This window comes from Phoca vitulina, unplaced genomic scaffold, assembly GCF_004348235.1.
Source record: "Phoca vitulina isolate PV1807 unplaced genomic scaffold, GSC_HSeal_1.0 scaffold8, whole genome shotgun sequence".
Taxonomy (NCBI): Eukaryota; Metazoa; Chordata; class Mammalia; order Carnivora; family Phocidae; genus Phoca; species Phoca vitulina.
Genome location: NW_022589711.1, coordinates 44,098,825 through 44,118,932, shown reverse-complemented (window position 1 = coordinate 44,118,932; position 20,108 = coordinate 44,098,825). Strand labels below are relative to the sequence as shown.

At 41.8% G+C, this 20,108-nt stretch overlaps 1 protein-coding gene across 2 annotated transcripts in view; it reads right to left on the bottom strand.

The window, feature by feature from the left end:
- Window positions 1-4,603: 4,603 nt before the first annotated feature.
- The window catches only part of CASR (calcium sensing receptor), a 28,946-nt gene continuing 13,441 nt past the window's right edge, over window positions 4,604-20,108 (bottom strand). Inside the window, exons 4-6 of one of the 2 annotated variants that reach the window (XM_032406147.1) lie at window positions 10,666-10,896; window positions 7,412-7,565; window positions 4,604-6,096 (exon numbers count right to left, since the gene is read on the bottom strand). In XM_032406147.1, the coding sequence (XP_032262038.1) occupies window positions 4,604-6,096; window positions 7,412-7,565; window positions 10,666-10,896 (1,878 nt within the window). The remainder of the gene's footprint in view (window positions 6,097-7,411; window positions 7,566-10,665; window positions 10,897-20,108) is intronic. The other variant, XM_032406148.1, reaches the window with a different exon arrangement.

The window sequence follows — 20,108 nt, the reverse complement described above, 5'->3', positions numbered from 1 at the left end:
GATCCAGGACAGGAAAGCTAGGGTTTCCTGGACACCAGTGATCTCATTACAACAACTTTCTTCCACCTTCAAGATACACCTTTATCTCCAATGGACTCCTAAAATGACCATCCAGGCTCAGACCAGGGGTGATTAACCAGCACGCCCTATTAATGTTCTGTTGCTCTGCTAGCTCAGATGTGTACAAATGCAGCAGATAACAGAGGAAACCTGGCTCTGTGCAGCGCTAGCCCACAGCTTCTAGGACTTTAGCCAGGCCCAGAGGGTAAATAACATTACCCGGAAATGCAACTTTGGGAGAAAGACGGAGGGAAGTCTGATTTCCCCAGAATTGAAACTAAGGCAGTTAGACAACTTCTGGTGATCATAGGGACTTTCAGAGTGATAATGTTACCTGCTGATTATTACCTGTGAAGTTCTCATGTAAATTCTTAAAATCTTCTAGGTAACACTTGCATTTGAGTGAAAATCCTTCATAATTGTATGATTCATTTTTATTTTCAAAAGAAAGATAAACAGTTTCCCATTGCCAGTGGATTCTAAAGAATCTTTTAAAAAACTCTTCTTTTTTTTTCTAAAGATTTTATTTATTTATTTGACAGAGGGAGACAGAGAGAGAGAGGGAACACAAGCAGAGGGAGTGGGAGAGGGAGAAGCAAGCTTCCCGCCAAGCAGGGAGCCGGATGTGGGGCTCAATCCCAGGACCCTGGGACCATGACCTGAGCTGAAGGCAGAGGCTTAACGACTGAGCCACCCAGGTGCCCCTCTTTTAAAAAACTCTTGACTGACTTTATACAAGAGAGAAAACAAACCCTTTTTTGTTGAAGCTACTGTTTTTCCAGTTTCTGCTACTAACAGATAATAGATTGAGAGCAAATGGCTGTTAATTATCTAAAACTGAAACCCAGAAAGACTAAGAACACAAGGTTTATACTTCCCCAAATAGATTTGAAGGAATAGAATATAGGACAGAACTTTCTTTTGGGAGGAGAGAGACAGAGCTAGTTGGTGGGGAGAGCACTAGAGTGAGAGCAGGTGGACCTCTGAGAAAGGCCTTGGCCTGTTCCCTGAGTTGAAAAAGCTCAGGAAAGGGAGGACAGTAAAAATGGATTAGTTTTCCATTGCTTCTGTAACAGTACCACAGACTTAATGGCTTAAAACAACATACATTTATTATCTTACAGTTCTGAAGACCAGCAGTCCAAAAAGGCTCCCATTGGGCTAAAATCAACATTTTGACAGGGCTGGTTCTTTCTGGAAGCTCTGGGGAGAATTTGTTTTCTTGCCTTTCCCAGCTTCTAGAAGCTGCCTGCGTCTCTTGGCTCATGGTTCGCTTCCATATTCAAAAGCAGCAATCACCTGTGGAGTCTTTCTCACATCACATTATTCTGACACTGATTCTCTGCTTTCCTCTGCCACTTTGGAGGAGCTGGTGATGATATTGGGCCCCCCTGGATAATTCAAAATAATCTTCCCATCAAGGTCAGTAAGGTAAGCAACTTTAATCCCATCTGGAACCTTAATTCACTCTTGCCACATAATTTATCATCATAGGTTCTGGAGATGAGAATGTGGACATCTTTGGGGGACTGTTAGTCAGCCCTCAACAGATTCCTGTACAGATTTGGAGACACATGCTCTGTTTTCCCTCTGGCACCTTGAAAGCCAGTCACCATGAATTCTCCACACCAGCACAGGGAGGCAGCAGTGAAGTAGAGGTCAGGAGGGAAGGGCCTGGGAGCTGCCTGGCAGTCCCCAGGCCCCAGTGTTCTCTATTCAGGAGAAAGCTGGCAGGCCTGGGAGGAGCCTAGCGGTTGGCACAAAGTAATGCAGCTGTGAAAATCACCGTGGATCCCATGACTGGGGACCATATGGGGATGCCAGGCCTCAGAGGATGCCAGTGGAGAGGCGTAACCATTACTGAGGGCCCGATAAGAATGTTCTCAGAGATGTCAGTTGGAGTTGCTGATGTTTGAGGAACACCACCTCCCTTTTCACTAAAAGCTTTCATGGAAGAGGGAGGGAAGAAACCTCTGAACTGACCCCTGGAAATGTGAGTTGATTCAGAAAACTCTGAAGTTACTGAGAAAACCCCAATCTAATTAAGATGAATTTCCTGTCACTAGGCTGAATGGGAATTTGAGATAGAGACTAAGTTGTTACAGAAAAATAAAGTTCATGTTTTACACCCCTGATTTTGTCTGAGAGCTGTGCCTGCAGCGTGTAAATGAGGACAACGATGTCGAGTCTCCCATTCTGACAAGAATATTGGGAAATACTACCTTACTTGTAAGCACGTGGTGAAATGGAGCTTAATGTAAATGTTGCATGTTTTCCTTGATGAGCCTCCTCCAGATCAGCAACATGGGTGAGCTGCATGTTGAAGGATGAGCGTGTGACATTGTGCACAGCGAAGTAACTGTGTTTCTACGTGGCTGTTTTGACAACATAAAAACCAAGCCCTCAAACTTTTCAACTTCCTTTTTTTTGTTTGTTTTTGTTTTAAGGTGAAGTAAAATGTCAAATTTAAGTCTTCACTCAGCTCTGTGCCTTGCTCAGAGGCATGACGAGGGCAGGAGGAGCAGGTGGGGCCCGTGGCTGGTGCCCTTCCTGGCTCGGGGAGCAGGTACCTCACCAACATCTTCCTGGGTGAGCCCTCCTCGGTGTCTTACAGTCATGCACCCACATGGTGCCCTTGAATGCCTTTTCATCCAAATGAACAACCCTCACATCAACAAGTTACTTTAAAAATCATGGAAAGGCAGCCCTTTGGAAGAAAGTGGTCAGAGGAAGCAGTCATCGAGAGCTGTGAAGTTGAGTCCTCACACAGACTTACTTGCTATATTTTGGCTTTGCTTAAGAGCAGCATTTAGAGCGATCTGGGAAACTGCTGCCAAACTGGTGACAGTCTTCCCTTGGTGCTGGAACCAGAGAAGCAGAGCATGGGGACCTCTGGGGGTCTGATTGACTGTTTGGCTTTGTCACCAGGAGCCAGTGTTGCTAGGACTGACCCCTTGAACCGGGTCCCAGAGTTCTTGGGGTTATTATGAAGAAAGTTTTTGTCATCAGTGGGCTTGTCATTAAAATCTGGGTAAACAAATAAGGTTTGTTTTATATTCTAAGCAAGTGAAAAAAATAATTGCAATATCAGTAATAATATTAACTAATATTTATTGAGTGTTTACTATGTGCTAGGCACCATGCTAAAGTACTTTACATACATTATCTCATTTAATTCACGTAAGCGCTCTGAGGGAAAAGAACAATTATTACCTCTATGTTAGAGACAAAGAAACGGGGGCTTAGCGAAGTTAACGTTCCCTGCCTATGGTCACCCAACTTGTAAGTGACTGGCTTGAACTCAGGTCTCTCTGGCCTCACAGCCTGAACGCTCAGAAGTATGCCATTCAACCACTTTAACCACCCATGGGCAGATTCCCACTGCTGGAGGGAATACGTGTCTGGCATTTGGGGGGTGTGTGTGTGTGGCGGGGGGAGTGCCAGGCTAAGGTCCTGCGAGAGCTCTCTTGGAATCACATTTTCTGACCCCAGCAGCTGGTAGAGGCTAACGATTGGAAGCTTATTCTCCACAGGGTCAGGTGTGGATCTGGCTTCAGAAAGCCTTGGGGGCAGGATGGGGGCAACTTCTGGATTCCTGGGACTCACTTGGGCTTAGCTCATGGAGGTGAGGGTGGTGGGGTGGGCAAAGTTGGGTAAGGCGCTAAATAATACTGCTTTATATTAATCAGACTGTGACATTTTTTTTTTCAGTTTATATTGTCCACAAACTATTATAACAGAAGCATTTTCTTAAAGATAAAACTACATATTAGCAATATTAATTACAGATACAGCTCATTGGATTCATGCAGTCCCTTGCCAACAATTTGAGGTGATTCTTGTGCTCCTGGAATCTAAACATGGCATCGTTATCACAGTCTTGACCAAATGCAGTTGGTAGAGGAGGGATGCTAACCTTCTAGATGTCACATGATAGCAGCAGCAAGTAGGAGACCAAATATCTTACGGTTTTCATAAATAGGAGGAGACATGTTCACCTTACGGTTTTGAACATTTGAAGTTCTTCCCATTGTCAAGGTGCTGGGCAGCACTGGTGACATTCTGTCTTTCAGACTCTTAAATCTGGTGGTGGCCAGTCTGATGTTTTGTCACTCTGCACACTTCTGTCTCTGGGCCAGGGTGTCTGCAATGTTCAGGCAGGCATTTCAGTGCTAAGAACAAAAGGAGGGAACAGGTGGGTTGCTTACAGCCTTGGTTTCATCTCTGGGCTGTTGGGTGGGATAGAACAGAGGAAGAGAACAGAGAAGGGACACGAATGGCAAATCTTATCATGGTGTTCTCAGTACTCTGACGTATCCAACCACAGCATCACGTGGCTCTTCTTTTTTTTTTTTTAATTTTAAAGGCAACATTAGTCAATTCACTGTTCTTTCCAACAGTGCAACTGAGTTTGAGGTGTTTGGTGTGTCTTATGCCTCCTTCCACAGAAGAAAGGAGTCGGGGGCGATTCCTCATCCCTGTCAGAGGACGCATGCCCAGGAAACCTGTGCGGATCCTCCCTGACTGGCCACCTTCTTCCATTTTACGAACGCAGCATGTTTTCTGTGACGGTGCTGCCTGCGCTGCTGATGACAAAGCTTTGGGAACTGGACACGACGAGCGCCGGGGCCATGTCTTCAGGCTCTTCCGTCTCTGGTCGGCGGTCCCCCCCCACAGGCCCTTGCAGGCCCGTGTCCTGCACAGTCAGTTCTGAGTCCGCGTCCCCGCACTGCAGCGGGAGCAGTGCCTGGTGTCTGGTCAGGGTCTCGTTGCCTCTCTGGGCCTCCAGGGAGTGCTGGTGCGTGGAATTCCTGGAAGCCATGGCACTCTTCCGAGGCTCGTCAAAGCTCAGTGAGAAGGTGACGGTGCCACTGCCGAAGATGACCTTCTGCTTGCATCTGGGCTGCGGCCGTAGGGTCAGGGGTTGCCGTGGCGGCGGCTCTTGCTGGGGCAGGGCCAGTGGTGGCTGCTGCAGCTTCTGCCTCTCGGGCTGTGGGAAGGGGTCCTCGCTGTTGCTCTTGCTGCTGATGGAGGAGGAGGGCGTGGAGCCCATGGAGCCCCCGAGGCTGCTGGACCGCTTGCGGGAGACGTTGCTGCGGCGCAGCGTGGCCCGGGCTGCCACCTTGAAAGCATGAGCAGCAGTGCTGCAGCGCACCTCCTCGATGGTGTTACGGGATGGCTTGAAGAGGATGATGTAGACCTTGTTGAAGAAGATGCAGGCCAGCAAGCCAAAGCTGGCTGCCAGGATGGCGATCACTTCCACGGCAGAGACAAACTTGCCGTAGGTGCTGGCGTAGGCTGGAATGAAGGAGATCCAGACGATGAAGAAGATGAGCATGCTGAAGGTGATGAACTTGGCTTCATTGAAGTTCTCTGGCAGCTTCCGGGACTTGAAGGCAAAGAAGAAGCAGATGGCAGCCAGCAGGCAGGTGTAGCCAATTAAGAAACCCAGTGCCATAAGGGAGCCCTCATGGCATGTGATAAAGATGATCTCATCCTCCAGCTCATGGTTGCGGTAGCTTGAGGGTGGGGCAGTGTAGAGCCAGATCACGCAGATGACAATCTGCATGAAGGTGCAGAGGAAGACCAGCAGGAACTGCAGGTTGAGCCCCCACCACTTGCGGTGGAAGCTCGTGGGGATCTTGGCCTCAAACACCAGGAGGACACGGTTGGTTTTCACCAGGATGCATGATATGCAGAGCACGAAGCTGATACCAAAGGCTGGCTGGCGCAGGCGGCATGTCCAGTCCTGGGGCTCACCAATGAAGAACAGGGAGCTGGAGAAGCAGCAGAGCAAGGAGAAGAGGAGGAGGTAGGAGAGCTCTCGGTTGGTGGCCTTGACGATGGGTGTGTTACGGAATTTGATGAAGACACCAAGCACGAAGGCTGTCAGGAAAATGCCCAGCACGGCAAAGAGGGTGAGTGCAATCCCAAAGGGCTCTGTCCAGGACAGAAACTCAATCTCTTTGGCAATGCAGGAAGTGTGGTTTTCATTGGACCAGAAGTCATCGGGGCACTTGTCACAGGCACTTGCATCTGTAAATTATTCCAGGGAAGAGTGTTACTGTGTGGCACAGACTATAATTTGTGAGTGTGAATGTGGTGGTAAGGGTATACAGGTTATTGGATGTGGTCACTTTAAATTTTCTTTGTTGATGAAATAATTGTGATTTTTACATTACAAACACATTGAACTTTGACTTATGTTTAATAGTATACTTATTTAATTTTACGTAATTATAATAGTTCTCTTATTTCTTTCCTTCGTACACGGTGAGGGGTGGTGCTACATGTTTCCTTTAGCACTACTTGCTGATGGCTTATAGCAGAGAATGATCAATCTTGCTGGACAGGTTGCTTCCTACACACTAGGGGTCTAGCATCGTTCATCACCTTTCCATAGTGATTCGCACTCAGCCTGACTCATTTTGGATATATGGATGGGCTTTGTGGACATGCCAGAGCAGACTTCCTCTTAGATCAAGGCAGAGTACCCCGCACAAATGACTTGTGCCTTCCTTACTCCACATCGTGGCTTTCCAATGAGGGAGGCTGCAGACTCATTCAGTCAATAGATATTTATTAAGTCTCTGCTATGTCCCAAACAGCATGCAGTTTTGGGGAGTGAAAGGAGCATGGGCTTTCAGTCAGAGATTTGAATGGGAATCCTGGCTCTGCCATTTACTAGCTGTGTGACTTTGGTCAGGCTTCTTAACCTCTCTGAGCCTCAGTTTCAATCATCTCTGTAATGGAAGCAATAATCCTTTTATTGTGGTGAGGATGATAGAGAATAACAATAATAACAATTATAGTTAATATTTATAGGGTGCCTCCAATATGTCAGGTAAGGTTTTTATTTAACATTTATCTAGAACTTAACACGTGCTATACCAATATTAACTCATTTAATTCCCCAAACTCTATAAAATAGATTTTTTATTCCCATGTTATAGTTGAAGAAACTGAGGCACAGGAAAAGCATAAGTAAGACAGCAAATACAATGCCAGGCACCCAGCAGGCAATATATCATGGCCTATTAACTCTGTAGTCTGGAACAGACAGGACTTTGTCTATTCAGGGTTACTGAGCTATAAGAAAAGGATTACAATATTGGAGAGTGGTATCAAAGTAAAAGAAAGATGTCTAAGCTTTTATAGTATTACAAGACATCTAATATTTCTTTTCTGTCCCCCTCAGTGCCCGGCCCAGTGTGACTCTCAGACATACCTTGTTAAATGAGAAACTGTGCTAAGTACCTTCTCAGCCTAGCCCTTTCAGGGACTTCGCTGACCCCAGGGCCCCCAAGTGGACCAAGCCTTGCATTGTGTCCATGAGGGCATGTTCCTTTACCTGTTTCATCACTGTACTCCCCATCAGGACACTCCACACACTCAAAGCAGCAGGTGGGCTCCCCCTCAATGATTCCTTTCCTGGTTCCTGCCAGGCAGTCTCGGCTGCAGTTGGAAAATGGCACCTGGAGAACCGAGAGCACAAAAGTGAAGGGCTGCAGCTGCGGGATCAGTTTCACAGCTCCTTTGACGTAAGTACAGGGGAGGAGTTTGTACACAAGGACCAGTACAACAGACTTCAGGCCCATTCCAGACAGAGGAAGCTCCAGAGATCCGTGTTCCTGTTATCTATGAAAGGGAGAGATGTCCATGGGCAAGTGGCTTCACATGCGGATGCACACACACACACACATTCATGGGATTCTGGGAAGATGAGTTGTTGTGACTCTGCACAGTGACCAAAATCCTCCTTAAATAACCCCCCGTTCCATTCCCTCCAAGTCCCAGAATGGCACACCTGTTTACTTTCCATGGAAACAGAAGTTTAAGACAAACTAAAAGATACGGGGACATGGACCTACACACAGGACATTACAAGGGGAGATGCTGAGATGAGGAGAAGTTTGTTTGAAATAAGACTTTGAACTTTGCAGTGAATTGCAATTCCTGCAATTTTATTTTAGGCTTTATAGGGAGACTTCTGAGATACTTGCCACCATTCAGGAAGGCAGGCAGGACAGGCATAGAGGGGTCAAAAGTAAATGGATCAGAAAGATATGTCAGGCAATTACTATCCAAAAGAAATCTGCAATAGCTACATTAATTCAGATAACAGAGATTTTATTTGTTTGTTTGTTTATTTATTTCCGTAGTGGACTTCAGGTGCATGGAATTTGATTGATCATAATCCTTGGTTTTTTCCCATCATTATTTATTCATGTTTCAATCACTTTTAGTCAGTCATTTTTAATGATTACCATCCAAAACAAAAGCTAGGACCAGAATAACCTACATCTAACTGTATGCTTTCCTCCACCCCTTGCTCCCCACCCCCCACCACATATTCATACCCAAGATGACCACTATTCTGTGTTTACCACAGGCAAATAACACTAAACTTTCAAGGAACAGATGAATTTAATCTTATGTGACCTCTACCAAAGGTTTAAAGAAAAAGAAGGAGCACCCTCTAACTCATTCTTATAAGGTCAATGTAACCCTGATTCCAAAACCAGACAAGAGCAGTATGAAAAAGAAAAAAAAATTACAGGCTCATCTCCACTACTTTGTCTTCAGAGGCATACCTGAGTTGAGGATCTGTGTACAAGTAGTTTATAAAGAAAGTTCTCTCAAGGGAACCAGGAAGAGAATGGAGCAAGTCAGACACAGAAGGGAACAAGACAGCAAGGGTGTAATCTTGAGCAAAGACCCTCAGAGAGTAGCTTCTGCCTGATCCCACAGGAGAACTCTGGACTGTAAGTTGTTCCTCAGAGCTGTCCTGACCTGAGGAAAAGGGAGCCAGAGATTTCATACTTTCACACCCCCACTCATTGTTAAGGGTCATCTTAGGGAAATGTAAATTCCTAGGCTCTTTTGCCTCTCTGAGCCTGTGAGCAAAGTGGGTTCCGTTAGCCTGCTGGTAGTCTCCTGAAAAAGAGTGGTGAGTTTTGGTTATTGGAAGCAAAAATATATAGAAGTCCTGGAGGTATATATAAAGTATAGGAATCTGAAAGGACCTGGAAAGAGTACAACTATTTTTTACCACTTGAAAAAGATGAAAAAGACTAAAACAATTAACAAACTCAAAGGACATAAGAAACAATATATACCATGATCATGTTGGGTTTATGCCAGGAATGCAAACAAGTTTATCATTAGGAAATCTATAAATGTCATCCCCTGCATTAATAAATTAATGCAGAAAAGCCATATGATCATCAGTAGATGAAGAAAAAGCATTTGATGAAATTCAACAAAAACTTATGATTAAAAACTGAACTGAAAAAGGAGTTAGGAAGAAATATCTTTAACTTGCAAAGGGTAATATAAAAAATTCTTAAACATCATTCTATATGAGAAAATATAAAAGTATTTCTTCTAAAACAAGAATGCCCACTATCGCCACTGTTATTAAACATTGAGTTCATAGCTAGTGGAATAAGACAAGAAAAATAAGGGCATAAATATTGGAAAGAACTCAATAAAACTAATTTTATTTGTAGATGATATGATTGTCCACATAGAAAACTTACAAGAAACAGCAACCAAATTATTAGAAATAATTGGGGAGCTGCCCCAACCTAAAATGCCACGGACTTTTCTTACCCAAATTTCATTAGTTTTTCTTAAAAAGACACTTCACCTTTTGTTTGCTTTTGGTTGATTGCCAGATCCTTAAATGGTTGTTTTTGACAGTTTTGTCCAGTTTATTGCTTCACCATTTCAGAAGCTCTACTTCTGTCTCATTCCATATGATCATGTCGGATAACATGGAAGGGCTCATACTATTTCCAAAATGTCTCTTTAATGAGACTCTTCCCTTCTCTTCCCATCTACCTGCTTGGTTTGGAGACATCTTACAGAGTTAAATGCATGGAAAACAATAAAATTTCTTTGCTTTAACAGAAAAGAAATAACTGGTGTGACAAGAAGTTTTTTAAAAAACTTGAAGATGATTGGCATTATCTTCTAATGAAAAAGGGATAGAAAGGGCAGTATTGGACCTGATGATCTCTAAGTTTCTTGGGGCCCTGGGGCTCAGGGAAAGGAAGGAAAAGAAATAGTGAAGGACAGTACACATTAGCACTCTGAACCATAGTAACACAGTACTCTCAGAGATTTTCTTTCCCAGGTTATCAACCCATTTGATCTAAGAAATTGTCCTTTTGATTTATAAGTCAATTGTTTTTGATTCATAAGTCCTTGAGCTATTTGGATGACAGGGAACTAACTCTGTGTGAATGAATTGTCCAGGCCCTGCCTTGAATGATGTTTATGTTTGCTTAAATATTTTGCTCTAGTTGGGGAAAGTTTTAAGTGAGGAAATTGTTAGTCATTTAGTCAAGGAGTCAGATTTATAAAGAATAACAAATTTTCCAATATAGTAAGTACGGGGCTCAGGTTCTGAGGATTCTCCTCTGTACACCAAACACTGATGGATTTCACAGGGAACGTTGGCAGTGCAGAGTTAGTGAGTTGAGGGAAGTGGACTTACCATTTTTCAAGTCCAGTGGTGAAGCCCAAGGCCCTCCCAAAGCCCAGCACAATTTCTTCCCCATGGTGGAGGCATCTGTTGTTCTGATGGACAGCACATACCTCCCTGGAGAACCCACTCCACAGGATTTTCTCCTCATTGATGAAGAGCCTTTCTCCTTTCTTGGCATAGACGTTGTAATATCCGACTTCCTTAAACACTATGGAGCCATCCTCTGGGGAGAGGTGCCAGTTGATGATGGAGTAGTTCCCCATCAGGTCACCGCATTCATCGAAAGTCACCTGCTCCCCCATATTGTTGGTAAAGTTTAGGTGCCGTAGGTGCTTCAGGACCTAAAGAGGAACAGAGATTCTGAGAACAAGCCACAGGGCTTCCATGTATGGTTGAATATGTTGGGTACTGCACAAGGACAGTAAACTATCTTGTTCTAACAAAGTGGAAGGAACATAACTTTTAGGAAGAGGCACCTTTTTCTAATTTACAGTAAGGTACTTGCATGTGTTAGCGGCAGCCCTGGTAAGTCTTGGGCTTTACTTGGTATTCAGATGGTAACTGGGGTAAGAAACACTTTCTTGAAGTCAGGAAAGTAAAATGGGTACATCTCACTATGGCCCCTGGCCAAATCAAGTCTTCTGCAGGAACATCATCAACTGGTGGTGCCCCAGGAGGGGCAGGGTTTGTAAGCCAGAGACACCTGTGGTGTATTCTAAGATGGGTTTTGGGAAAGGAGTGGAGGCATGAAGTACTCTTATGATTTGCACCATCTTTATGCTACTGCCTCTGTGGAAGTGTCTTGCTGCCAAAGATCACAGAGGTGGTGGGTGGAAGGAAGAAAGAAATGAGGCTGTGGGTGGAGCCCTTGCTATATGTGTCACATAGCTCTTGTGCAAAAAAATAATAATTAGTATTATATCTTAGTAGTCATTTTACTACATTTTAGGCACAAATGCTAAATACTTTATATTCATTATCTAATCTTTACAACAAATAGTACTATCACCCCCATTTTATTGATGGGGAAAGTGAGGCATAGAAATGGACGTATCTTATTTAGGGTCACACAGTTAGCAAGTGGTGCAAAGCCTGCGCTCTTAATGGCTGTGCTTTGTTGTAGCATCATTAGGTTCCTGGCTTTGCTTCCTGTGTGCCCCTGACATGAATCAGGAGGAGGCAGGGGACGCTCAGCTCCGTTCATGTGGGACGTGCCAGGGGTCACTGAGCTACCAAGAGAGATTAAGACACGGTCCAGCCTGTGAATGTAGGGATGCTTGCTTCTGCTGCACCTCACAAGTCACTGGGCTTTATCACTTCCCAGCTCTGAGCATGTTTCCTCACTTTTGTAAGGAGAGTGTTGGGCCAGAGAGGCAGCAGGGTCTCTGCAAACTCTAGCATGGACTTCTGTTCTGTGGTTTGGTGGTCCCAGAAGTACATCTAGAGGCACCTCTCCCTTTTATCATTATTTTTAAGGTACCTAAAAAACCAATATCTAATCTGACACTGGGAACAAGTTTGGGTTGAGTCTGTCTAATGGATGGCCTTACTGAGGCCTAGCACCCATTATCCATATTAATATGCATGACAGACTGAGCTGACTGAGCTAGACCTTTAATGTTCCACTCCTTGAGGGCACCTTTAATGTTCCACTCCATTCCAGAACTGACACTGCTTTTTAACAATATATATCGGTCTTGAGTTTATTTTCAAATAAACATTTATTATAAGGAAAATTAAATGGGGAAAAGGAGTTACCTGAATTTGCTCATAAACAACTCTGGGACAAGTCTAGGGACAGAGTCTATGGGAGACCACATATGCACACAAACACACCACCCTGGGTGCCTCACCTAACCTTCTGTGTGTGATTTACTCCCTTAGTGTCCTCTTTGCTACCCTGGTAGACTCTGGCTGCCCTGACTTTTGCCCAGACCTATGGTGGAAGAGGGAGTGCCTCACTCCTTGCTATCTGTTCTTCTGTTCTGCAACCAGAACTGCCTAGCTATCCTGAAAAAAGATTGAGAATGAATCCTACTAAGGATTAATGCCACCTGTGTTCTCCAGAGCCTTCCTCAGTGGTCATCAGTCTTCTATTTTTTCCTTTATTTTTACTGAGCTCTTAAACCTGTCTGCAGAAGGGTGCCCCATATATACTCCTTCTTTATACCTCCAGCTCTCCTTCCTTTTCCTCCTTGCTCTTGGAATGATCTGGCCTCTTCCTATACAGAGTGATGTCTGTGGTGTCACTTTTGCCTCTACCCCAATGCATCCCTGTCCTGACACAGCTTTCTTTCCCTGAGAGGAACATACAGTCCTTCTACTCTGTAAGGCTGACCCTCTCTTGCAGCACTTAGAACCTCATTCCTCCCGTCCACTTTGGAACCTTTCTGACATCGTCAATCGACGCTTCTCCATTCCATAATCATACTCTTCCCACATCCTGCTGGAGACCTATCATGGCTCAGATGAAATATGCTTCAAACTTCTCTAGGTAGCTTCCAAAACCTTCCATACTTTGGTCCCACATACCCACCATTACTTTTCAGTGCAAGGGTTTTATCCTAATCGTACAGTTTCCATGGTCCTTTCCACAATTGTGCTAACTCTGTCTTTGCTCTGATGTGTGTAAAAGGAGATGAAAAGAGTGGAGAGGCAGGGAACTACCTCTTAGTTATACTTCTATGTGCCAGGCATTGTACTAATGCTTTACACAGTATCTCATTTAATCCTCACAACAACTCTATTATTATCTTTATTTTATAGATGAGGAAATGGAGGAATAGAGACGTCAAGAAACTTGCCAGTCATAAGCTAGGAAGTTCTTGAGCTTTGATTGAAACATGAGCTTCTCCTACTGCACCATCCTGCATCCAATATAAATTGTTTAGAGTGTCCATGGCAAGTATTTGTCAGTAATATTTCCTCATTAAATATATTTTTAAAAAGCATCACTCTTATTTGAAGAACAATTTTAAAAGCACATATAGCAGTAAAACTAGAGTATCTAGTATAAATTTACTTTTTATTCAGCTTTGATTCCTTGGTTCTCAATAAGCCAGGCATCAAGCTTCCTCTCTCCTTTTTTCTGTCTATAGGTTCTCTGCAGTGAAACTCTCTAGGCATCCGTGGGTGAATAGAGAAGGGAACAGGGACAGTCATTTTATAATTAAATGGTTTTCTTCTGCATTGATCAGATTGGACAGAATAGTGACTCAAAGATCACCAATGGCTATAATCCTTTTGCATCCCATTGCTATTGGCATGGGAATGGAGATTTCTACCATAATCTTGATTTGAATGAAGAAGGAGTTAATCAAAAACCATTTTCCTAAAGTTTCCATTAAAAAACTCATTGTAAATACAAGGTGAGATTTGTATGCTGTTAGAATCAATCAACAAGTAAATATAGACTACCCACTATATTCTGAACTAGGCTGCAGTAGTATAAGGCATAGTAATATAGTCCTCATGGAGTTTACAAATGGGTTAGGGATATAAGGAATAAGATATAAATATTGGATGAAGTGACAAACCATGTGAGATAAAATATAGTTAAGTGCTAACTTATGGGGTATCAGCTCTAAATACAGCTAAAGTTAGGAGAGATGGAAATTAAAAAGGACTGAAAAGGTCAATACAGGCTTGAGGCATGGTAGAAATTTGGATTGGCAAAGGACAGAAGGATGGTATTAAGAACAGTGGGAATAGTATAGACAAAGATCAAGTTAGGAATAAACATGAAGTGTTATGGGGGCAGTAAAGAAACCAGCTTCTTAAAATTCGTGTATGTGCTAGAGAACAAGGGGAAATAAAGTAGATAGGTAAAGAGGAGCCAAGGCAAAGAGGCTAGATTTCATAATAAAAGGCACAGGACTAGATAATAATGGGTTGATGAGAATGTAGAGAAATCAGAATCTTTCATACACTGCTGGTGGGGATGTAAAATGGTGCAGACACTTCGGAAAACATTCAGACACTTCTTCAAAAAGTTAAAAATAGAGTTACCACTCAACCCAGCAATTCTACTCTTATGTGTCATCCCAAGAAAAATGAAAACATATATCCACACAAAAACTTGCACTCGGCTGCAACAATTTCTTGCAAGACACGTCTCTAAAGGCAAGGGAAACAAAAACAAAAATGAACTCTTGGGACTTCATCAAGATAAAAAGCTTCTGCACAGCAAAAGAAACAGTCAACAAAACTAAAAGGCAACTTATGAAATGGGAGAAGATATTTGCAAATGACATATCAGATAAAGGGCTGGTATCCAAGATCTATGAAGAACTTACCAAACTCAACACCCAAAAACAAATAATCCAGTCAAGAAATGGGCAGAAGAGATGGACAGACATTTTTCCAAAGAAGACATACAAATGGCCAACAGACACATGAAAAAATGCTCCACATCTCTTGTCATCAGGGAAATAGAAATTAAAACCACAATGAGATACCACCTAACACCAGTTGGAATGGCTAAAAGTAGCAAGGCAGGAAACAACAAGTATTGGCAAGGATGTGGAAAAAGGGGAACCCTCTTACACTGTTGGTGGGAATGCAAACTGGTACAGTCACTCTGGAAAACATTATGGACGTTCCTCAAGAAGTTAAAAATAGAGCTACCCTACGACCCATCAATTGCACTACTGGGTATTTACCACAAAGATACAGATGTAGTGATCCGAAGGGGCACTTGCACCCCAATGTTCAAAGCAGCAATGTCCACAATAGCCAAACTGTGGCAAGAGCCAAGATGTCCTTCAACAGATGAACAGATGTGGTTTATATATACAATGGAATATTACTCAGCCATCAGAAAGGATGAATACCTACCATTTACATTGACCTGGATGGAACTGGAAGGTATTATGCTAAGTGAAATAAGTCAAGCAGAGAAAGACAATTATCATACGGTTTCACTCATATGTGGAATACAAGAAATAGTGCAGAGGATCATAGGGGAAGGGAGGGAAAACTGGGAAGAAATCAGAGAGAGACAAACCATGAGAGACTCTTGACTCTGAGAAACAAACTGATGGTTGCAGAAGGGGAGGTGGGTGGGAGATGGAGTAACTGGGTGATGGGCATTAAGGAGGGCATGTGATGTGATGAGCACTGGGTGTTATATGCAACTGATGAATCATTTAACACTACATCTGAAACTAGTGATGTACTATATGTTGGATAATTGAATTAAAAAAACTTGAACACAAATGTTTATAGTAGCATTATTCATAATAATCAAAAAGTGGGAACAAGCTAAATGTCCATCAGTTGGATTAATGGATAAACAAAGTGTTATATCCATATAATGGTATACTATTCAGCCATAAAAAGGAATGAAGTACTGATACATGCTCAACATGGATGAACCTTGAAAACACGCTAAGTGGAAGAAGTCAGTCACACAGACCACATATTTTATGATTCCATTTATATGAAATGTCCAGAAATATCCAAATATATAAGATAGAAAGTAGATTTGTTGTTATTTAGTAATGGGGGGGTGAGGGGGGGAAGGAGTGATACCTAAAGGGTATGAAGTTTCTTTTTGATGTGGTAAAAATGTTCTAAATTGATTGTGGTTATGGTTGCACAGCTCTGCAAATAATATCAAAAACCACTTTAATAGGTGAACTGTATGGTATGTGAATTATATCTCAATAAAGCTGTTTAAAAAAGGAGGTATGGAAAGGGATTTCAAATATCCAAATATGACTTCATTGGTGGAGCTGATATTTAGCAATTGTAGAGACCTTGACAACAAGGTAACCTTGAGCATACTTGGTGTTGAGAATTTACTAATGAGACATAGCAATTCTAGCCTCAAATGGGACAGGGAGATAAGGATAGGCAGAAAGTAAGAGCAGTACAAATATCTTATCCAGAAGAGGAAGCACCCAGAATCTTTGTGGCTAAAAATTTTATACCTAAGATTAGACAAATTTCCTCTAAAGAAGATTTATTCCTTTCTGTATCCCCAATGATTTGTAGAGGGCCTGAACTTTAATGGATACTCAAACTATGTCTGTTGAATGTTTGGTTAATAGTGTGGGCATTAAACTAATACTGTTGCATTTGTGAGGTAATGTCAAACCATGATGAGGTTTTCACCAGTCTGAGGATAAATAAGAAAAATAAGGTCAACATGGTTTCTGTATTAGTTAAAAGAGCAAGTAAGTAGAAAATCAATAAAGATATAAAAGACTTGAATGATACTTGATCAATAGAATTGACTTAATTGCTATTTATAGAACACTAAACTCAATAGAATACACATTCTGTTCAAGGGCACATAGAATATTTACCAAGATAAACCATATTCTGGATCATAAAACAAGTTTCCATAAATTTAAAAATATTCATACAAAGTATGTTTTTTGACTCCAGAGGATTTAAATTAGAAATGAATAACAGAAAGATATTTGGAAAATCTCCAGGTACTTGGAAACCAGTAACACACTTCTAAATAACCTATAGGTTAAAGAAGGAATGAAAAGGAAAGTTAGAATGTATTTTGAATTAAGTGAAAATGAAAACATAACATATAAAAATTTAGGGGATACAGCTAATGCAACATTTAGAGGGAAATTTGTAACACTAAAATTACTAAAGTTCTCAAATCAATGATCCACTTTCTAAGTTAAGAAACTAGAAAAAGAAGAGCAAAGTAAATTCAAATAAAGCAGGAGAAAGGAAATAATAAAGATCAGAGAAAAAATCAGTGAAATAGAAAACAGAAAAATAGAAAGTCACTAAAACAAAAGCTGGTTCTTTGGGAAGATCAATAAAATCAGTGGATCTCTACCCAGATTGATCAGAAAAAAAGGAAAAGATGCATATTTCCAAAAAAGGAATGAGAGAAGTGACATCACTAAATATCTTTCAGACATTATAAGGATAGTCTGAGAATGTTATAAACAATTTAATAAACAATATCCTAAATAAATTTATGCCAATAAATTTGACAACTTAGACACAGTCTTTGAAAGACACAACATCAAAGCTGTCTTCAAAGGTAACTAGAATAGCCCTGTATTTTTTTTTTTGAGAGAGAGAGCGAGTGTGTGTGTGCATGTGGAGAGCTGTGGGGGAGGGACAGAGAGGGAGGGAGAGGGAGAGAACTTAAGGAGGCTCCACACCCAGTGGGAGCCTGACGCAGGGCTTAATCTCACAACCCGGAGATCATGACCTGAGCCAAAATCAAGAGTCGGATGCTTAAATGACTGAACCACCCAGGTGCCCCAGCCCTGTAAGTATTAAAGAAATAATTTGCAGCTCAGAATTTTCCCACAAAGAAAACTGGGCCAAGCTGGCTTCACTGACAAATTCTGCCACTTATTTAAGGATGAAGTAATACCAATTCCACACAAACTCTTTCAGAACATTGAAAAGGAGGCAGTACTTGCTAACTCATTCTTTGAAGCCAGTATTACTCAGATACCAAAACCAGAACATAGAAGCAAAATTTCCTAAACGAATGTTAACTGTCTACAAAAAGGTTACACTGTGACCAAGTAGAGTTTATCATAGGAATGCAAGGTTGGTTTATTTTTTTTATTTTTTTATTTTTTAAAGATTTTATTTGTTTATTTGAGAGAGAGAGAGAGAGAAACAGCATGAGAAGGGAGAGGGTCAGAGGGAGAAGCAGGCTCCCCGCTGAGCCGGGAGCCCGATGTGGGACTTGATCCGAGGACTCCGGGATCATGACCTGAGCCAAAGGCAGTCATTTAATCAACTGAGCCACCCAGGCACCCTGCAAGGTTGGTTTAACATTCAGCTACATTAACATACTACAAAAGGGAAACCATATGATCATCTCAATAAATAGAGAAAAAGTAGTTGATAACATTCAATCTCCATTCCTGATAAAAACTCTCCATAATCTAGGAGTAAAAAGGAACTTTCTGAATCCTATAAAGGACATCTATGAAAACCCTACAGTTAACATTATGCTTAGTGGTGAGAGACTGTTTTTCCCCCAAGATCAGGATCAAGACAAGAATGTCGGGACGCCTGGGTGGCTCAGTCGTTAAGCGTCTGCCTTCGGCTCAGGTCATGATCCCAGGGTCCTGGGATCGAGCCCCACATCGGGCTCCCTGCTCTGCGGGAAGCCTGCTTCTCTCTCTCCCACTCCCCCTGCTTGTGTTCCCTCTCTCGCTGTGTCTCTCTCTGTCAAATAAATAAAATCTTTAAAAAAAAAAAAAAAAAAAGACAAGAATGTCCATTCTCACTGTGGCTATACACTGTTGCTACAGAATGGAGGTTCTAGCCAGTACAGTTGGGCTGAATTCAGCTGATTCAGACTGAAAAGATGAAGTTCTAAGTTCTATACACAAACAAAAACAAATAAATAAACAAACGAACTTTCAAATAAGGTGAAAAGACTTAGGATTCACTTTTTGAAAAACTTCATTGAAGACCATAAAAATTAAGGCTTTTATATAATCAGTTGTAACTTAAACCTGTTTTTAAAAGCAAAATACTTAAAATTATACTACAGGATAAAGGGCCAACACATTTTTCCCTTTGAGATATAACTGTAACTTAAGTTCTTACATTCTGAATTAAAAAGAAAAACATTCCAGATTTAAAGAAGCAAACAAAAAATTGCACACAAGTGAATAGGGAAATACTAGAATTTGTTTTAAAATGTGCTAGAAGATTTTACTTAAGAGTGGTAGGGAAGTCGTATTAGAAGAATTATAGTTTTCAGAGAATCAAATGTCAACCTCTTCATAGAGGGAAAAGATCCTTGTTTTCCCCCCGTGGGGGAATATGTCTTTTGTGTTCTTTTTAGAAAGCTGCAGTTAGATATTATATTTTGCATGTCATGTTTTTGGTTACAGGCATATATTTAATTTTAAGTAAACATTCAAAACATGGGAAAAATGGATTCAAAAACTTCCACCACTTTCTTGAGGAAAAAGAAAGTTGGAATCACCATAATGTAGTAATGTTGGTGTAACAGCTGGGAGTGTCCTGAAGACAAGGGTCAGTCCCCCAAACAACTGTTCCATGTAAGACTGATGACAGAGTATGCCAGAAGGCGAAGGGAGCAGCCAACACCTGAATGTAGGGCTGACAGTCCCTTAATAGACAACCAAAAATGCCAAAAGAGATTTTTTAAAAAAGTTTCTTTCCTCCTTTTAGGAATATTCATTGGTACAAATTAGGCTAAAAATTGTTCCTGATCAGATTCTTAGGAAGCCTGTGTCAATTAAAAATAAGAATAAAATTTAATGGTTTCCATATCTTCATGTCTCAATAATCCTATTTACGCTCTTTTTTTATACTCTTAAAATACTTATTGAAGTGGTATTTTCCCCATCATTTATCTCATTGATAATGAAGAGGTAAGTTTCAGCCCAAATTTATGAAGTCAGAATTTTTTTAAAAGATTTTATTATTTATTTGACAGAGAGAGAGCACAAGTAGGCAGAATGGTAGGCAGAGGGAGAAGGAGAAGTAGGCTCCCCACTGAGCAGAGAGCCCGACATGGCGCTCAATCCCAGGACCTGGGATCATGACCTGAGCTGAAGGCAGATGC